The sequence below is a fragment of the Hipposideros armiger genome, unplaced genomic scaffold (genome assembly GCF_001890085.2).
Source record: "Hipposideros armiger isolate ML-2016 unplaced genomic scaffold, ASM189008v1 scaffold_12, whole genome shotgun sequence".
NCBI classification, from domain to species: Eukaryota; Metazoa; Chordata; class Mammalia; order Chiroptera; family Hipposideridae; genus Hipposideros; species Hipposideros armiger.
The window spans coordinates 4,270,594-4,291,397 of NW_017731362.1; the positions used below are offsets into that span (position 1 = coordinate 4,270,594).

General features: G+C 45.1%; 1 protein-coding gene across 1 annotated transcript in view; it reads right to left on the bottom strand.

The window, feature by feature from the left end:
* MYO5C (myosin VC) overlaps nucleotides 1-20,804 on the bottom strand; it is a 107,319-nt gene that overhangs the window by 32,348 nt on the left and 54,167 nt on the right. The window contains exons 13-27 of the mRNA XM_019664088.1: nucleotides 20,514-20,600; nucleotides 19,869-19,980; nucleotides 18,888-19,099; nucleotides 16,421-16,586; nucleotides 15,632-15,778; nucleotides 13,945-14,109; nucleotides 12,546-12,639; nucleotides 9,270-9,333; nucleotides 6,963-7,143; nucleotides 4,949-5,042; nucleotides 4,584-4,647; nucleotides 4,418-4,498; nucleotides 3,137-3,317; nucleotides 602-695; nucleotides 73-136 (exon numbers count right to left, since the gene is read on the bottom strand). Coding sequence (XP_019519633.1) covers nucleotides 73-136; nucleotides 602-695; nucleotides 3,137-3,317; nucleotides 4,418-4,498; nucleotides 4,584-4,647; nucleotides 4,949-5,042; nucleotides 6,963-7,143; nucleotides 9,270-9,333; nucleotides 12,546-12,639; nucleotides 13,945-14,109; nucleotides 15,632-15,778; nucleotides 16,421-16,586; nucleotides 18,888-19,099; nucleotides 19,869-19,980; nucleotides 20,514-20,600 — 1,806 coding nt within the window. The remainder of the gene's footprint in view (nucleotides 1-72; nucleotides 137-601; nucleotides 696-3,136; nucleotides 3,318-4,417; nucleotides 4,499-4,583; nucleotides 4,648-4,948; nucleotides 5,043-6,962; nucleotides 7,144-9,269; nucleotides 9,334-12,545; nucleotides 12,640-13,944; nucleotides 14,110-15,631; nucleotides 15,779-16,420; nucleotides 16,587-18,887; nucleotides 19,100-19,868; nucleotides 19,981-20,513; nucleotides 20,601-20,804) is intronic.

A 20,804-nucleotide genomic window follows, 5' to 3' on the forward strand; every position in this document is an offset into this window, starting at 1 on the left:
ATATCTCCCCAATTTCGGTAAAGAAAAGCATGACATGAACATGAACTGGAGGTAATACACGTTAACACTTACCTTCTTTGCGTTCCTTCCTCTTCTCGATTGCGAATCCACTGATTAGACAATTCTTCTAATTTTCCTGCAGTGAGAACAACTGTCGGTAATTTGGGAGCCATCCCACCGCACTCTGATCTCGGCTTGGTCTGATTTACAGTTATCAGGGGTCCTAAGCTGTATCCAGCTAGAGATTAACTTTTCTTTGGTATGAACAATGTTTAAAAATTTTTTAAGCCATTATTTAGAAGTTGTGATATTTCAGATCAAAATCTGGATTTCTGGCTTTTCTTTAGAAATAGAAATGTCAAGCACCACTGGGGCCTGCGTTCCTACTTGGCAGCAATCCACAGAGATGGAGGCAGCTGCCCCCGTTACGTGCCCACGCACCTTACTGTACTCTCCACTCAGCCCACCTCTCACGTTTATGTCACCTGCCTGGCCCCACGGAAAATCAGAGTGTGAGGCCCCTGGGTATGGTGACTCTTCTGTCATTTCCTGGATATAGAAAACTGTTTTCTAAAAGCAGGTTCATGGAGGTTCCAGTTACCTTTCATGTTTTCAGTTTGCTCATTCAGGCGGATTTCAAGAACTTGCTTCTGTTTCTCCAGTTCTGAAATTTGCTGTTTAAAGTCTGGGATCATCTTTAGAGAAGAATTAGAAATATTAGAACATAAAGTACCTTAATCTGTGAACTTTCAAAACTCAGAGCTACTCAGAAACAAATTTAACGGTATAGATGTTTAACCCCATGAAGCAAATGTCTACTTAGTGGTGTCAGAGGGACAGCCAAGACATTAGATTGGATTAGTGTTGTGATTTTTTTACCCCAAAACCTGTATAATCACAAGAAATACCAGCATGCTCAGAGGGAGCGGTTCTCACATAGCCTGGACCCCCATATCACCGAGGCCTCCTGGGGAGAAGGAAGTGTAGTGTCTGGGAATCCTATGCTGAGTTGAGGGAGGGTTTATGTAAAGAAATGGCAGCCAGCCTCTTTGCTCCAGGCCCTGAGACCTTATCTCCTCATCTAGAGACAGGAAACTCATCTCAAAAGCTTCCTACTGCACCCTTTGAATTCCAGGCTGTGCTTTGTTTGTGGAGATCTGGAGCCATGTAGGATGTTTCACAATCCTTTGTCTTTGTCTACCTGTATGGTTCTTTAAATATCCATCCCCTCCAGTCTTAAGGAGGTAAAAACAGTGTTTCTGTGGTCCAAGTTTATAAAAACACTCATGCCTCTGAAGTTCAAATGAAGAATATGGGTTTAATCGTGCAGTTGGGTCTCACTGATGCATAGTCCTCATTGACATTCCACCCAAGGAATAAACAAAGGTGTGAAGGTCATTAACTATCATTCCTCACGTCTGCTCTGCCCAGGGTCACGTCTCCTCATCTATTGACACAGCCCTGATTTCCTAATATTCCCAGGTTAGGCCGATGGGAAGGAGACAATAAAGAAGCTGAGCAGGAGCAGCCAAAGAGGTAGGATGAGAAACCTAGGAGAGCGTGGTGTTCTGGAAACCACCAGGACAATATGGAGGGAGAGGGAGTGATTACTGTCATTAAATCCTGCTGAGACTAAGATGAGGGTGAAAAGAAGCCTTTGTGCTCAGCTTGGTGTAAGATTCAGTTAGTGGTAGGGACACATGACAGAAGGGGATGGCCTAGTACAGTAAATGAGAGGTGAGTGGATACATCACAGTTGGATGTCCATTGAAAAGTCTGGCTAACTCCCCCCACAAAAATGGGGTGGTGGTCACAGGGGATGTGAGGTCAGAAAGGGATGTGTTTTCAATGGCTCAATTGTACAAGATGCTACTTCCTCTTGTACTTGCCTTGCCAGCTCCTGCCAAAAGGCCTTTGCCCAGGGCTGTTAGCTTAGATTCCACGTCAGGTGTCACTGCTTCAGAGACACTTTCCTTTCTTCGCTGTCCTCCCTAACTAGATCAAATCAGAACCTCACAGAATGTGTGGGGATTATTTTAGGTAAAAAATTTATCAAAGTGTATACCTTAAATACGTGCAGTTTATTGTATGTCAATTATACCTCATTAAAGTTGTTTTTAAAAAATAGAGAGAAAAAAGAAATGGATGTGTTTTGAGTGAAGAGATTCCTAAAGCATTTCTCCATGCCAATAGGCATGAGTTAGAAGAAAGAATGAGTGCTGGCCGAGTGGCGCGTTGGTTAAGAGTTGGCTTGGGATGCCAGCTCTGAGCACCAGGGCCCCGGTTCGGATCCCACATGAGGGTCAGTGACGCTGCGCCCTCTACAGCTAAGATGGTGAACAACAGCTCGACCTGGAGCTGCGCTTCCATGAGTTGCCGGCGACGGTGTAGGCTGCAGCCCCTGCTGCAGTGGGGTACTGTAAGCTACTATGAGTGGCTGGCAGCTGGCATGAGCTGCCCTGAGCCGCCGTCCGATAGCTGGCGAGCAACTGCCTCACCCAGGAAGAACGCAATGATAATACCAACATGGGCAAGTGAAGTCGACATCCTCCACAACTACACTGAAGAACCAGAGGACAGCAACTTGTCTGTTCCCCTCCCCCAATTCCCCAATGCTATTTTCCTCCCCTAATTCCCCAATTTAAAAAAAAAAAAAAGAAGAAGAAAGGATGAGACATATACAATGGCACAGACATGCATCACATAAGGAGGTCTTTAAAAAGGTATAATGAGGAGCACCAGTAGAGATTCTGACCTGAACACATGACCCTCTCAAGAGTTACCCTTTACCTTAATGTTTTGCTGTCTTTCCAAGGGTTAGGGCTAGATTTAAGATACATAGACTTAAACACACACACACACACACACACACACACACACACACGCACACGCACACGCACACGCACACGCACACGCACAGAATTTGGACCCATTCTATGGTAAATAAATACTCTCAAATTAAAGTGCTCTTTAGGCTGGAGTAATTGTATATTTTTTCTTCTGACCCAGTTATTTCACTCCTAGAAAATGTAACTCTGATGCAATCTTTTACTGCTAAGAAACTGAATTTTACTCCACTAATGGATACCATCTCTAGAATAATGGCCACGACCAGCGCCCATGGCTGAGCCCATACCATGTTTTCTGATGTTAGCCTGGTAACTTCATGACGAATACTTTCATTGATGTCATTCTCTTCTCTAAATAACTTCTGCAGGTGGTTGATTTCTTGACTTAGATGAACCACTTTGAAGTTCAAAGCTTCAATCTCCTTTTCATAGCAATCCTTCTGGGACTGGAAATGGCTCTCCAAAACGCTATTAGGAGAGGGACCAGGAAGTTAACCATGTGGCCTTGACTCCGCTGTGCTGGTGACTGTGAGCATGTGCATGTGTGGCAGTCACGAATGCCACAGTTAGAGCCTATGCTAAGCCCAGAGAGTTTTCTTTTCTTTTTTTTTTGAAATGTAATTTAAAAAATTTTTTTCCAAAGAGTATACCTCAGAGAGTATTCTAAAAACATTTATCTAAATAATATTGCTTGTTTTCTATTCATTAGCAGATTTTTAAAGATTATATTTTGTCAACCAATATGATAAAATAAAAATGTATCTCTTCTCATTATAAGCATAATCATAATATTACATAGGTTATTGATCTCAGAGAGTTTTCATATGTGCACATTCTTATAGGCTATGGAATTAGGGACCTAGAATTATGAAATCCTTCTAGCTAGCTAGGAAGCCTTGTATGATGTTAGCATGCAGTTAATGATAAGACATTTTATTTTAGACATTATTAAAATTATGTTTTTTACTACAATAGTTTAAAAATATGTTCTATATGAGGCAACAGTGGTAAAGATACATGTCATTATACATTCATCAAACGACACAGAATGTATAGCAGTAAGAGAACCTTAATGTAAACCATGGTGATTATGATGTGTCAGTGTAGGTTCATCAGCTGTAACAAATGTACTCCTGGTGAGGGATGTTGGTATTGGTCGTGCAGGTGTGGGGGCAGGAAGTGTATGAGAAATCTCTGTACTTCTGCATAATTTTGCTGTGAACCTAAAACTGTTTAAAAAAATAAAGTTTATGCATGTAAAAAAATGCAGCAAACTCCTTTAATTTAAACATATGTATATATCTATAGAAACACTGGCTAACTTATTTGATATAATCAGTTTTCACTGTACAGGTTATGGGTTTTATCACTCAGCAGTTTATCCCATAAAGAGATTGTTTTTCACTACGAAACTATTTAATTCTTGAAGAAATACTCCCAGTGATTATTAGACCATTCTAGTATAAGAAATTTACGTTGTGTATCAAATCTATGTAAGATAAACATCTGACTTTCCAATAGTCTCTTATCACTGAGAAATCAAAAGGAACCTGAGTGGGATTTCTCACCGTGTTGCCTTCTTGAGTCCTTCATAAGCAAACCAAAGTTCTCCATCCTCATTTAAATGTTCCAAATCTTCCACCGAGAGCCTAGGAAATAAGAAGGGTAAGCAAATCTATCATCTTTCTCATGTGTTACATGTTTCTAAACGTTTGATAATATAAAAATGATTACCTGCTTCTTACATCTTTAATGTCATAGCTTTCAAGAAGTTGTTTGGTGATCTCTGACATCTTTTCTGAAAGGAAAAGCCAGAGCTGGTATCAATTACACTTTTGCATGGTTTTCCTTCTCCCATTTTTAGGGCCCAGTTTTCCAACTTCGCAGAGGCTTCAGTGAATCATCCCATCAACTCACTAATTGACCAGCTCTTCAACCAGCCAGCTAACCAACCAACCAACTAACCAAGCTACCAGCTGTGAAGCCAGCCAGCTATTCATCCCACCCCATATCCAGTCAGTGGACACATTTCCTTAGCAGGGACTATTATGATAAACTCCCTCTGCACCCCATGGGCTCATGATTCATTTTTTTGTTACCTCTCATTTCCCGTTTCTGTGACTGCACATGCTTCTCCACATCTATCTTCTGTGTTTGAAGAAGCTCTATCTCCTTTTCAAACTCAGAGATTGTCTGAATCACAGCAATGACCACACCAGGTGAAGAAAAAAATAGCTATTATGATTTATATCAGACAAAGGAAATATCTTTACGGTACTGTGTGTCTATGCAAGGTGTCCTCACTGCAGTTTCTTAGTTAAAATCTTGTTAGAGCATCACTGCACATACAGTCTGGTCTTGAAACATGTTTAACTGCTTAAAATATTGTCGCTTATTCCCAGATCTACCCAGTTGTATCAATAGAATTAGTTTCTCTACTTAAAGGGAAACAATAACCACTTACTACAAGCTTGAGTGGGAAGAAGGGGAGCTGAGAGAAGTAAAATCTGAACCCTCTTTCACTGTGTGGTGAAATGTTGGATGCAAGGATGTGGGCAAGGCGGCCACCTTCAGAGTGGTGGGCTTGGGCTCCAGCTAGGTTCAGAAGCGGCACAGCAGCACAGCCAGGATGTGCCCGGAGCTGGGAGCTGGCCGTGGGGGTTTGAGTGCGGTGCACCGAGGGGCGGCTCTGCTTGTGGGGAAGAAGCTGTTTTCTGCTTTTTTTCACCTTGTGAGCTCAGCTTGAGTAAGGATCTCAGGTTTGTGTTTTTGTAGCTATAAGAGACTCGCAGGGGTGAATAAACCCTCCTTGATATTTTCTCAGTCTACGTGTTTAAGGGCTACAGCTCCTGTTTCTACAGGTGCTGAGAGAGGAGATCAAATTGACATTTACTGATGACTTTGCATATATAATCTCATCCTTATAACAGGCCCGCAAGGTGAGGAGAGTGATCTTTTGTAGATTAGATAACTGTGGCTTCAGAAAGAGCAAATGGCAAGTTCAGGGTTGCCCCCCGATGGGGCCCGAAAGCCCTGCTCTTTGTCATGTTTCAGTAGATGTTCCAAGTCATATGTGCATCTACTTGTAGACGGATTGTAACAGGTATAACTTGATGATGACAGGTTTGTTTTCTTTGAAAATCAGATTAATCTCCTTAATGTACCACATTGGAGAGTTTGAACTGACATTTTAGTTACCAAAGAAAAGTAAGTGATGGATACTGGCGCCCTACTCCAAGTGCAGCCACATGATTTCTCATGATACAGACTGTAGCAGATGACGTGATCACCACAGATGGACATCAGTCTTACGTGACTGCTAAGAATGAAGCAGTCATAGGAACGTGTGATCCTTCCTGATCCCATGGTCCAATCTCTTACTTTTAAACCAGGGCACAGAGAATATGGACAGCTCTGCGCCGAGGTTCAGGGGCAACCCAGATGCAATTCCTAATGCTCTTCTAAGCCACACAGGCTATTCTATGACAGTTAAAGAGAATATTTGCATAACCTTAACAAATATGCTACTAACACGTGTTTCACATATTTAGTGGAAGCTTAAAATTTCCAACCTTACACTGAAATGTTTTGCGTTTAAGAACATGGGGACACATAGGTTTGTGTTTTCTGGTAGAGAAGGAATGCAATTAAGTCTGATTGTTCAAACATAGATCATTGCTTTTGTGGGATTTTTCTGATAACAGTTTAAAATGTAAGATTCTGATAATAAGGTGATTGAATTTTAATACAGGTATGTATAGATATATAACAACATGATGGATTGTATAATACTGGTTCATGTCAATTTATAATTTAATTTGGACCTATCTTGCAAGTCAACATATTTGAGTAACTTCATAGAAATGTAATTTTTAAAAAGTTAGAAAGCTGACCTTTAAAATATGAAAAAAACCAACAAAAAAATCTATTGCTAGGTCAAAGGCAGCTTGGGGGTTACACCTGGAAGAGCTGAAGGAGCCAGGGCCCTTTTGCCTTTGGCCTTCACACAGGTGCTCTTAGCTGTGTGATCCTGTGGGAATGTGAAACTGCTCCCTCCATGCAGGTGAACTGACTCAGCCAAAGAGCTCATCCATAAGTGAGAACGGCTTCTACCTTTGCCTGCTTGCTCAGTCGGGCCACCTCCCCTTTTAAGCCATCAGAAGTGACACGTTCTTCCTCCACCTGATGCTGCAGTTGCATTTTCTCATCCTTGAGAGCTTTACTTTCTTCTTTCAAAGCCCAGATCTGCTTCTCATAGTCTTGTATTTTTAGTTCAAAACTTTTTTCAAGGAGCCTGGGGCACAAAAGGGAAAAATAATTAATTTACAATTGTCCCTAAAGTCTTTACACTGAATTAGAACTATACATCATTTTGAAAATAATAAGAGGAGGCTTGGAAAGGAGACAAGCTCATTAGGCTCTATTGTGACAGTTACAATAGACACTGGCCTTATTTTTAGCTGACTATTTCCTGTTAAGGGGACCTCTTACTCCTTCTGACCTGAGAAGTGTGGCTCTACAATGGTTATCCACAGGAAACACAGGACAGGGAAGCTGAAGTTAATGACTCGGTGCTGGTTGGGGTACTGTGTTCCCAAAGCTACCCTGGTTCCTGTGGTCCCCTGGAGGGGCTACTTCCCTCAGCAAGGACCTTGGCATATTCTGCCCAGTCCTGGCACCTGCCAAGCTCCAAGGATTCTGAAGGGGTTTGGCTTGGTCCTAAACAAGTGAATACAGTCATTTAATATGTCAAAGGGTTCAGCCCTTCCAATATTCTAAAATAAATCACAGCATATCCAGTTGCCCCAAAGTCTACAAAAACCCAATTCCTTGTGAAACACTTGTTCAATTAAATATGGGAAGACTGACCAAGAAAATAATGGAAGAAAGATACATGCCCTACACCACCAGCCTAATACCACCCTCGGGGGCCCAGTCAGAATTGAAGCAGTCCTAGGAGCTCTATGAGTCTATTAGTCATCATTCCACTTGCTGGGCTGACATCAATTCATTAGATAACTTGCTTTTATAGCACAAAGGGAAAAACACCAAGGAAGAGTCATATTCCCACTAGGTAGTTTCACTTCCTTTTATAGATACTAACAAACTTTTAAACGTTGTATTCAGGTTTTAAAAAAACCTGCAGTGTTTCAAAGAGGCCAGTGAAACATGTTTGAAAAAGCAGGCTACAACCAGAAGTCTCATGTGATAAGAATCTTAGATTTGCAGCCTAAACTGGTCAGGTGTGCACCCACAGGCTGGGGGCATCTTTGCCTCTTTGAGGGTTGTGACAGGGGCCAAGACTTCCCCAGTCAGCTACAGGTGAGTGCTGAAGAGGACCGTAAAGAGCTCAAAGTGACCTGCCTCAGCAGGCTCTCCAAGCCCCTTGCTTGAAATGATCACTCCCAATTGGCCCCAGTACACAGCGAGATGCGAAGAACTGCAATCCTCTTCTAGAGTTAAGAGGTCATTGAAAAATAGATTTTTCAAGGTAAAAGGTCAAATATTTCTATTTTGATTTTTTTTTTTTTAAGCTGAGCCATCCTGCCACCTGTTGGCATCTCAGCAGCTGCTCAGCTCGGGCCAGGAATCTAACCGCTGTTGCTCAGAGCTCAAACTCTTGAGCGAGCTCTTAACCAACTGAGCCACTCAGAAGGCCCAGAATATCTCTATTTTAAAACTAATGTAGGACCATAAAACATCGTATGTATTTCTTAGTTCTTGGAGCTCTCAGTGACACTCCTTCCCCTAATTTTTTGGCATCCTGCCTCTTACCCAGGCTCAGCCTCTTCTGCTAACTAGCTGCATGGGGAAGTTGTATATCCTATCCCTCAGGCAGCCCTGAGCTTTTTAAGCCCCCAACAGGAATATGCCAAGAATGTCCCCTCTCTTCCCAACACCCTGCCACACATCCCAATTTTGCTAAGATCTAACACCTTTCAGTTGACTTCTTAAGAGAGGGAACATGGATTGGAGTCTTTGGAGATTAACAAAGAGTTTGATATTGACATAGGAAAGGTGGAGCTGCCTTAATTTTTGTGAGGGGGTTTCTATCCCTTATTGTCTGGGCAAGAGTTAAGTTAACAGATATAATAGATGGCGGAAGTGAGGAAGGCTTATTTCCTGGGCAATAATCTTACTTCATGGACTTGATGGAAGTTAAAAGGATAGCAGTCTCTTAACTTCTCACTGTCTTAGCAATAAAGGGAAAGCAAGAAATTCCCAGGGGCCCACTGCCCACAATGGCAAATCTGTGCCTGTCTGAAAGGTTCACACTGTGGGATTTGTCTCTCACTTCCCAGAAATATTCACACCCTGCTCTCCTGTATCTGTGATCTGCTCCCTGCAAGCTGAGAAGCAAAATATAAAACAGCAGAGAGAGAAAGAGGCAGTAGTTTTAAGGCAAAGTAGATTTCATACATCCTTTGTTGTTGTTCTTTTTGTACATCATCAAAGAGCTGCTTGGTGAGGTCGTCCATTTTTCCTGTGAAAAGAGAATGCTTTTTGAAATATGTCTGCAAACCAATGCCTTGATATATTCTCATCCTAAGTCTTATTAGTGATAAATACCCCATGATTGTTCTTACATTTTCACTTTCTTAAATATGACATGAATCTAACTTCCACTTCTATAAATTAGAAATATTGGTAAGTGGGGCGGGGGGGGGGTGTTCAAAATAATAATTCTCACAAATTTGTCAGGGTTGGAATCTATGAATAGTTTCATTTATAGTACTTTATTGGTCTGAATATCATTTGTTTGATTAAAATAGGCATATTGGCTTTGAGATAATAAATATTATCATTAAAAGCAAACAGGAATCCTTCGGTTAAAAAATGATCAATTTATGATAGGGTTTCTCAATGTCAGCACTATTGACACTTCAGGCTGGGTAACTCTTTACTGGGGAGAGGGGGCCATCCTGTGCACTGCAGGGTGTTGAGCAGCATGCCTGGCTTCTACCCACTTGGAGCCAGTAGCACCTCTGTTCCAGTGGTGACAACCAAAAATGTCTCTAGGCATTGCCAAATGTCCCCTAGGGGGCAGAGGTGAACAAAAGTGCCTGGGTTGAGAACCACTCATTCAAGGTAATCAAGAAAATAATAAACTGCCTGTCTTCATCTTGGGAGAGAAGTATAAAAAGATGCTGCTGCCTTTGAATACAAGAGTCTCTAACACAACGTGCAGGCTGAAGGGACCCTGCATAACCGGGAAATGGTCACCGGGGTTCTGGACCTTCTCTGGCTATGAGAGCCCCACGGTCCCAACACGTCCACATACAACAGGGGCCCTTCACAATGGAAGCAGGATGACAGACGCAGCCCATCAAAGCCCGATGTCCCTGTTTGTACTTAGCTGACACCTCATTCGCGAATTCTGCCTCATTTCTGAGTCCTGCCCCAGAGGGAAGCCCAGGGGTGAGGTGATGATAGCAATCTTCCAAATTACTCGGTTAAAAAAAAAAGCCAACAGTTTAATAGTTTGTCTAAGGCATAGTCACATGTCCCTGAATCAAATCGATTGCTTTAGAATGTCATGCGTCAGCCAGATAATAGAAGGCACAGAGTAAAGTGAAGGCTGGTGCTTTTCACAAAACATTGCTTGGCATGTGTAGGGAGACCCTCTGGACAAGCAGTTTATAAACACTGGGTTTGAAAGTTTTCACATACTTTTTAGAAGGAGGTATCAAATCATCCACCCAAACATGTCAACACTGTCAAATACCGTATTTCCCTATGTATAAGATGCACCTTAATTTTGGGGCCCGAAATTTGAAAAAAAATATATTACGTAAAGTTATTAAACTCAAGTTTTGTTGTTGTTTTTTTAAAGATTTTTATTGGGGAATCGGGGAAGGGGGACAGACAGGTAGACAAATTGTTGTTTTGTTCTTCAGTCTAGTTGTGGAGGACGTCACTTCACTGGCCCATGTTGGTATGATCATTGTGCTCTTCCCAGGTGAAGCAATCGGTCGCCGGTCATTGGTCCGGCCACTCACAGCGGCTCCCAGTAGCTCACACCGGCTACCAGTCGCTCACGCTGGCTGCCAGCCACTCACGTAGCTCATGGCAGCCCACTGCAGCCCTGCTGCAGCCTATGCTGTTGCCAGCGACTCACAGAAGCCCAGCTCCAGGTCGAGCTGTTGTTCACCATCTCAGCTATAGAGGGCCAGCGTCACTGGCCCTCAATGTGGGATCCGAACTGCAGCCCTGCTGCTCAGAGCTGGTGCTCCCAAGCGAGCTCTTAACCAGCTGAGCCACTTGGCCAGCCCGAACTCAAGTTTTATTCATCATAAAATTCATACAATTCCTCATCACTGTAAAAAAATCTACAACCACTGTATAAGGCGCACCCAGTTTTTAGACCCCAAATTTTTCGAAAAAGGGTGCGTCGTATACATGGGGAAATACGGTATGTAATTTTCAGAACACACTGCTGAGAATTCAAATATTCTTGTGGGAAATTCCATTTAAAGTTAGAAAAAAGAACTAATGCCCAAGAGGAGTGTATTATAATAATAAAAGGTGGCAGTGGGTAAGCCCTTCCCTAATTCAGGTTCAAGGCTTACTCACAGACTGCCGACCTCCCTCTGTTCGTTACCACCCACATCATCAGTCCTTAGAGACAGGGTGGAGGGCACACAGTATCTGGAGCAGGAGGGCACGCCCATCCTTGGCAACGTCCGAATGGCCTTTCCTGCTCAGCTGGCCAGGCTCAGGATGTTTACTTCCTCCTATGGACATGGCCTCTCCTGCTCTCTGACCTGAACCCCAAGGGCTCCTGTTCTCCTCTGGATTCTGGTGTATCCAGGCCCTGCTGGACCTGGGGTGTGTGCCAGATCCCCAGGCCCGAACCCTTGTGCCTTGTGCTCCACATCAGAGCCTATGGAAAAGATCCCTGGACAAGACAGATAATCGAGTGTGCTGATTTCAATTATCTGATCAGGAACCACCAGACTCATGTTCCTGTTGGAATTTAGTAAGCGCTTGTGATTAGAATTCAAGTTGGAAAGCTTTGAATGGATGGAGCTAGGCTCAGGGTGCTGCTCCACACCCCTAAATGAAAGTGATGCCACCACTGGTTCCACGGGTCTGTATCTGACAGCCTGCAGGTGGTATGAATCCTAATAAGCAGGGCCCTTCATTTAAGGCCAGGGCAGTGGCAGGGGTGGAAGTACCACGTAGACCAAGTAACTTGGACAGAGCTGAAATGTGACTGCAAATCCCTGGCAAGCAACAAACATTACTCCAACATCACCCCAACTGTGCATCACGATTACCACAAAGTTTAAAAAAAAAATACAGACGTCTGAACCACCCCTGCTACCACCATCCACAAGCACACACGCACACACACACACACACACACACACACACACACACACACACACACACCCCCCATATCCCGATGAAAAAGCTCCAAGTTTATGGCCCAACCATCTGTGCTTTGCGAATGGCCCAGGAGGGGCTGTGCTGTCTGACAAAAGATAGGAATAAAAACAGATGAATCTGTAGGGTAAAGTTACCACAATTTAAATAGTTATTTTCTGTGGGGCAAAAATTTTCTCATCACACTAAATATACACTAGAGAGTCTTGATTCTGCCTAAAACTCAGTTCACACCCAAAAGTTATTTCCAGAACAACTGGACAAGTGAACTCATGGATGTGCAGATCAGGCCACCTTGGGCTTTACCTTTCAGCTCTTCAGTCTGCTCCTGTAGCTTCCGCTGTATTTGCTCTTTTTGTGTTTCCAGTTCTGAATTATGCTTCTGAAGCTTTGCCAATTTCTAGCAAAGGGAAAGAAAAAAAAACTTTTTTGAAAATACTCATTTCAAGTTTTGTTACCATTGCCTTTCTTGGTGAAAAGTTGTATTTTAAAAAAAATATATATATGCACACATTTTCTTGGCCTCAGCTCCTATCCATGGATAACAAACCAGCACCAGCCCACCGCATCACACTGCATTCACTTTCACATGCAAGGGCCCCATGTGACTTCAAACAGACACTAGTTTCCAACCTGGCCCAGCAATGGCTGAGAGCAAGGAGAAAGAACTAAACTTAGGTCTCCTCAAAGTCAAGGAAACTCCTCTATCCTTTTCGTGAGCTTCTCAATAACCAGGGTATTTATATATCTAATATAAATTACTTATGATATAACACAGATTCACACTTCGAGAGTGTTATCACTTAGTAAAGAGGTGTGATCATGACAGAATTTCTATTATTTTAGCTTCTCTTGGTCAAGTGTCTGCTGGGCTGGAAGCTGGGGCCCCTTGGTGCTGATTGATGGTTGGTGCCCAGCAGTGTGAGTGATGCCAGCAGCTGTGTTGGTGCAGCCGGGTGTGCATCCACGGGGAGGGCAGAGGAACGCCCTGGGGCTCCAGGCTGCCACAACCCTGGATGCTGTAGGACTTTGGAAAGTGTAGGAGAATGGACAGTAATAAAGACCACATCAGAAAATATTAGCTCATGCCTGTGCATGACTCTATGATAGGCATTTGGCTAAATTATCTCATCTGACAATTTCATCCTCACCACATCTCTGTCAAGTCCCCTTTTGCTATTCCTATTTTATAGATGAGGGAACGAAAGTTCAGAGAGGGTAAGGGACTTGCCTACGGTCACCCAGCCAGACAGCAGCAAAGACAAGACTAAACCTGGGACATTGGACTTTTATGGCTCCTGCTCTTTTTAATACACCAGAGAGATAAAAACCTGCCCCAGGCTTTGCACTGCTGTTCTGGGGAAGATGCTTCGGAGGACACACCAGATGGGCAAGCAACAGGGAACCAAGGTCACCCTGGAAGAGACGGAAGCATGTGGCCAGGGATCCTTCTTGGCCTTTTTTACTTTAAAAAAGTTGAAAGGAAGAGGAAAACTTGTGTTTCTTAAAGCCTGAACCTCTTCCTCTCCCCCAGACGCTAGGGCTCTGCCCGCCCCTCCCCTAAAAGGAGGCTCCCTCTGGTCATGGAAGCCAATAGCAAAATCTGCTCGGCTCTTCAGAACCCTGCTTTGTGGGGAAATGCTGCGCTCTAGTCCCTCCTATGGAAAGACTCCCAGGTATTGCCGGAGCCCCAGCCAGCACAGACCTCTTCCACAGTGGCCTTGTATCTCTTCCCCTTCTCCTCGTAATTGTTTCTGTGGGCAATGGCTCTGTCCAGCTCCGATTCCAGTTTCTGAATCTTCTCCATGTCACTGGCCCGAACGGCAGCCAGGCTGGTCAGCTTCTCCACCAGCCCGTGGTTCTCTTTGTTCTACAGAAAAGTAACAGCAGGTGCTTAGGGGTTTATCGCAAGTAGAAAAGCAGTTCCATTTGCTTCTCACAACCTTTCCAGTGCTTCGTCACACAGATGACGTTTATCATCACGATGGCATGCATACATGCACATCTGCACCCCAGGGATGATAGCCAGGCAGATCTTGTTAGGCAAATGGGTTCCAGCACTGGTAGCTCTTCCAGTTTGGGGGCCGTCCAGTTCTGGAGCTCCAGGACCACCCTAGTGTTCTGGGCTGAACTGTGTCTCCCACCGCACCCCAGAATTCACATGGTGAAGTCCTAATACCAGCACTTTGGAATGTGATTGTATTTGGAGATATTTGGATGGTATTTGGAGATTGTATCTGTAAGTACATCATTAGAGATGTAATTGAGGTAAAACGAGCTCATGGAGGCGGGCCCCAAGTCAGCATGGCTGGTGTCCTTATACGAAGAGGAGATTAGGACACAGGCATATACAGAGGGAAGACGATGTGAAGACACAGAGGGCAGATCGTCATCTGTACCCCAAGGAAGAGACAACTCAGTAGAAACCAGTTCTGCCAATACCCTTGGACTTCCCAGCCCCCAGATCTTGATCTTGGACTTCCCAGCCCCCAGAGCTGTGAGAAAATAAATGTCTGTTGTTTAAGCCCCCCTGTGTAGTTCGTGGTAGTTTGTAATGGTAGACCTAGCAAACCAATACGCCTAGAATGGAACCCAGGCAGTATTGGGACTCCCACAGGCCCTGCTCCCAGGTGGTCATGGCTGTTTTCCAGTGCGGCTCTTCTGCATAAGCCATATAACACATGGGCCTGTTACACAGCGCACAATGAGGGAAAATTGCATCAAAACCTCACATCTATTTGTTTGCACATTCCTCCATTCACAAAGGACCCCTATGGTATAGTTTAGGGCTAAATTTAAAGTTCAGCTTAGGAGAAGCTCGGTATTAACTGAGACAGGTCCAGGAGTGAGTTCTATAGATCTGGATGCTGCATTTTCTGCACCCCTCGCTCACTGGCCGACCGCATGTGGATTTTTTTCCCTACCAGTGAGAATGGCATGGGGAGTCTTCCCAAATTAGGGAGGGCTGCAGCTAGATCATATGGACCTTTGGGCAAATTAGAAAATGATAGCTCTCCTGGGCCAACGCAGCCCTGAGGGAGCATGGTTTGGCACTCAGACAGCAGCTTTGTGCAAATTTTAAAAAGGTGCTCCTGCTTCAAGGTAGCCCAGCTTTGTGCCAGGACATGTGGGTTGGCAAACAGAACCAGGCTGGATTTCAGCCCCACTTGCCCTCCTGGGCAGCTGCCCTTGTGCAGTGTACAACATACACCACCATATGGGGCAGCCCTTGACAGTGTGCTTCTGTTTTCTAGCTCAGGTGGTCCACGTAAACTGTTTGAACCTTCTGACGTGGGTATAATAAATCTTAACTGCATGGCTAAGCAACTGGCCCAGAACAAAATATATCTGTTAGAAAAAGTAACCATGAAAGATGTGTTATGAACAGCTACCTGATCTTCTAGCTTTTTCTGCAAACGCTGGACCCTGTAAGTAAGCTGAATGTTGAGCACGAATCGCCGGATATTCTGGAATCTTCGTCTGGCCAGCCAAGCCCGAGCGTATTTCTGAAGGATCACAGCCTTGTGTTCCTCTAGCATCTTTAAAACAAGATTTTGTGAAATGAGAGCTGGATCTCCATCCACTCTTTGTCTCATCAACTCCTCTAATGTTGGGAGATGCAACTACCAAAATATTCCCACTGTGTCCCACATGAATTCTTGTAGTCAACCCACAGACTTTTGAAACAATAATAAATTCCACCTGTAGCAGATGTGTACGGATAGACATTCACATACCAGAACTCCCTGCTTTTCATGAAGAAAAACTATCTCAGTACAGGCATACCTCAGAGATACTGTGGGTTCAGTGACTATCACAATAAACCGAGTCACACAAACTTCGGTTTCCCCGTGTGTATAAAAGTGGTGTTTACACTATACTGTAGTCTGTTAAGTGTGCAATAGCATTGTGTCTAACAAAAAGCACATACCTTAATTAAAAAATACTTTATTGTTAAAATATGCTAACCACCATCTGAACCTGTTGGAAAAATGGTGCCAATACATTTGCTCAAAACAGAGTTCCCACAAACTTTCAATTTGTAAAACACAAAACAAAACAGAACAAAATGCAGTATCTGTGAAACACAATAAAGTGAGGTATGCCTGTACTGTTGGTGAAAAATAACACGAGCCCTGGGAAACCTGTGTCCCCAAAAAAGCATGTGGTCTCAGCCGCACCTTTCGATACCTCCTCCTTGCCAGGAATCCGCGGGTGTAGGCCTGGATGGTGATGGTGGCCACGCGAATCAGTTGGTACAAATTGCGAACAAGATATCCACGACAGTGCTTCTGAATGATGATGGCTGCCCACGCCTCTTTCAAGGCCGTTGCAGTAACAGCTCTCCTGAGTTAAGAAGAATGTGGAGTCCATCCGTTATTCACAGAGCACTGACCTCCACTACAGCGTGACACACTTGGACAGCTCTTTGGGCAACTACTGAGGAACAGTGAAATGTTTTGCTGATCTACCCATTAAACACTGTAAGTGACGTATTCTAAAACCTATGTGGGATCAGTCATCCTTACTTCCACTTTCTCCCCAATCTGAATGTGGGTCTGCTCCAGGCATGAGGAAACACATGGGAACATTCACACTCTTCTTATCCAGGACGATCCATCCACTCACAGGCCCACAGAGACCACGGGGGTCGTAACAACAAAACTGTGTTTTGGCATTCACTTGCCCGTTCATCTATTCCTTCTTTCTTGTGGGAAATCCTGCCAGAGGCTCTAGACCAGGGCTGGCAAACTATGGCTGGGAGCCAAACCTGCAGCCTCCCACCTGTTACTGTTAATGGATCAGAACACAGTGACGCCTATTAAATACATACTGCCCATGGCTGGTTTCATGCTATAACAGCAGAGGCGAGTGGTTGTGGGAGAAACTGCAGGGCCCTCAAAGCCCAAGGCATCTGGCTCTTATAGAACAAGCTTGTCGACTCCTATCCATGTGATTGGAGGAAAAGACCAAGTTCTCACCTTCAGAGTTTACAGCCTCATGCAGTAGACAGACTTATAAATGGCCAAATGGCATATGAGAAAAATAAAATAACTACCGAAAGTCTTGCTTGGGAAAGGCTGCCGTGTGAGCCAGCCTTTGACATAAAAGGATTTCTGAAGACGGTGAAGGTTGGAAAAGGCGTTACATGCTGAGGGATGAGCAAAGAAGGCATGGAGGCCTAGCAGTGCCTGAAATATTCAGAAAAAGAGAATCTGGAATTGCTAGAATATAAGGTACATGAAGAAAATTTGTAGTCAATGAGGCTAGAAAAATAGATGGGGATTTAAAAAATATATATCTATATATCTATATATATGGACACCTATTATGTGATAGGCACTGTGCTAGGTTCTAGGTACAGATGTTATGGGAACCAGGCAAGTATGGTACCTATATCTTCACGGAGCTTCTATTCTTATGAATGCATCTAGACCACAGAGGCCCTGAGTGCCATGTCAAAGACTGAATGCTATTCTGTAGGAAACAGGGGCCACTGGAGGCATTAAAGGCAGCTGCAGGGCAGTGACTCGATCAGGACTTGCTTTAGGAAAACAGGGGAGAAAGGTGGCAGCTGAAGGGCTGGGCTGTTCGAGGGTAAGGCAAGCAATGATGAAGGCCTCGTCCAGCACTGGCGCGTGGGAATAGAATGAATAGAAAGAGGCAAGCACTGAAGGAGGGGTAGAATTACCAGGCCTTGGTGACTCCCCAACGGAATGGGAGCGTGGGTCTGGGGAGGAAGATAACGCTAGGGTTTCCTGCCCAGGAGGCTGTTATTAATTGGGACACACGGGAGGAGAAGCCTGGCTGCATGCGCATGTAGACAGTTGCCTGGGGGAGCGAGGGGTGGAACGGCAAGCGCAGCTTGGGGCATGCTGAGGTGAAAGAGGAGGTGCCAACCACATCTCCATGAAGCCCAGATGTCGCTGTCGGTCAGGCCTCAAGCTCAGGGAGTGACACAGCCTCACCCTTAAACACCTGCCTTCTCAACAATCCTAACAGCATGCCAAGGAAGGAGGCAGGACAGACACACAGAAGTACACAGTGCTACTTGGGAAGGACAGCAGTCTCACTGGCCAGCCCAGCACGGCCTCTTGGGAGTACTCAAGGAGGGATGGGATGGGATGGTAAAGATGGTGGAACTGCCCTCTACTCAGCCATCCCCTTGGGGCACTGCGGTAGCCTTGTCCAGGGGTTCAGCCTTGCCATGGAGCCCCTCAGGCACGGTCTGCTCCGCTCCCACCCCCATCTGCAGGTAGGCTGGTCAGTGGCTATTCACGGCATCTTTGCCCAGGGGCTTCACTAGGTCCCTGGTCATCTTAGGCATTTTCAATTCCCACAGACAAGGGGCCCAGTCCCACTACCTGGTCTCACCCAGAGGCACCTCTGACCCTCCTCAGAGACACCCTGATGGGGCTTCCTCTCTCCAGATTCCTGGTTGTCACCTCCCCACATGGGGACAGCAAGCAGAGTCAGCACTACCTGCCCCCGAGAGACACATCCGCCTCACCTTGAGACTCATGACCACCTCAGGGAGATGCACCCTGGCTCCCAGGAGAAAGGCCATTTGTCTTGGACAGTACCCCCCGCCGGAGGTGACCAGCAGAGATAGCTGTACAAGTCCACAGATCTTTGGTTTCAACATACCTCACGGTTTGCTGACCCCGGAAGTAACGCTGGATTATCAGGGCAGCTTGTCTCTCTCGGAGGAATTTTTTTCTCTGGAGCCAGCCACGGATGTGCTTTTGTATCACAACACAACCCTGCCTCAGTTTATCTAATCGGAGTTTCTCTAAATAAGCCACTTGCCCTGCTCTGAAGAAAATTTTGGTTTTACCGAACTGGTACTGATTAGAATCCTGGAAGAGAAAAATGGTATCGTCAGAAACAAAATCTTCTCAGATTTTCTACATAGTATTTGGAAAAGATGTTTAGAGATTCAAAGATACCAACAACATTGTTATTCTGACATATCTGTTCTTTGACATAAAGCAGAAAACCTCTGATCATGATCTAGAAATTTGTCTTTCAACTTGTTTGTGTAAAGCCACGTTAGGGGAAGAAATGGACTTGAGGTGAAGGTGTCTGTGTCCATCTGTGGGGTGCGAGGGGTGTGCATTCTCAGTGATTCTCAGTTGGGCTGTTGGGGAGCTTCAGCCTCTGATATGTGGTTCCCACAAAAGGGCGAGGTGCCTGAAAAGGCTTGGCTTCTGTCTCCATTTTGGCTTCTCTTCATCACTCTTTTACTGGCCATCATAACTCCTTCCCTAGCTCTTCTCCATCATAACTCATCACTTCAGCAATCATCTAAATCCACGCTGAGCGCCATGTCTGGAAGCCCCCTGGCTTAGTGACCATCTAGTTGACCAGGTAAGACTGTGGGAAAACAAAGCAGGATGGGCGGAGCCTGGGGGAGGCCAGGGTTCAAATCGGGTCACTGCTGTCAGGAGCTGATTCTCTATGAGTGCTCCTGCTTTGAACCCCTTGTCACACAAATGCTTCCGCCACATGTTCCTTCTTAGCTATTCGTGACAACGATGGTTCAGAGACTGAGGCAAAGATGAGGAAACGTGCTTGGGAGATGTGCTTCTCGGTAAGAGCTCATGACTTGGGGTGAGCAAGACTGACCTGGATGAGCCTGTGTAACACCACTTTGCACACTTCCTTTTTATCGCTGAACGAAAGCTCCTGCTTGGTCATGAGGACACCGTAACGACTGTAGAACTCGATGTATGTCCACCTGGAAAGTCAAAGCGGGATCTAAGGAGGCATGCCAGAGAGGGAGCGTGTCGTGTCTGTGCTCCCTGCGGACTTACCTATCTCTGCTGGTGAGGTAGAGGTGGGATAGGGCCTGTTCTGAGAATGATGGCACTGACCTCTGACCCGCCTCCCCGCTGGGACATCACCTGAACCTCACACCGAGCACACCTGTCTGCAACCTGGACTGTTTATGTTAACGTTTCACTCCAACAATTCTCTTCCCGCCCCGCCACCCCCACCCCAGCTCCCATTCCCAGGAGCACTGAGGGGCAGTGGGTGACCCTCACTAGCAGTGGAGATGGGTGATGGGGTGGTGATGATGGCAGCCTCTGCCCCACACACTGCCCGTGTGTCACCCTCTTCCGGCCTTCCCACAGCACAGTGGGACAAATTTTGGGAGCATCTTACAAAAGTATATGACAAAAAACATGGCAGCCACTCCCTTGGTTTTCAGCACAGATGTGAAATTGGGCACTTCGCACCCCCCCCCCAAAAAAAAGACTGAAAATGTACCTGGAAGGGTAGCTCTGTGCACTGATGCGAATCGTTTCTAAAACGCCGCAGGCTCGCAGCTGCTGAACAATTCTTTTGGAGTCAAACCTTAAAGAAGACAATTTTATAATGCATTAAGTTACCATTATAATCAATAATAGCACCTCTGTAAAACAGTTCAGAAAGCTGAGGATACGAGAAAGGAGCAGCTGATTCTGACACAGGGAGAGGCCTTATGAGGGGAAATGGCCTTTGGGTTGGGCTTCGAATGACAAAAGAGTGGAACCTCGTCCAAGTGCCCATCTGATACTC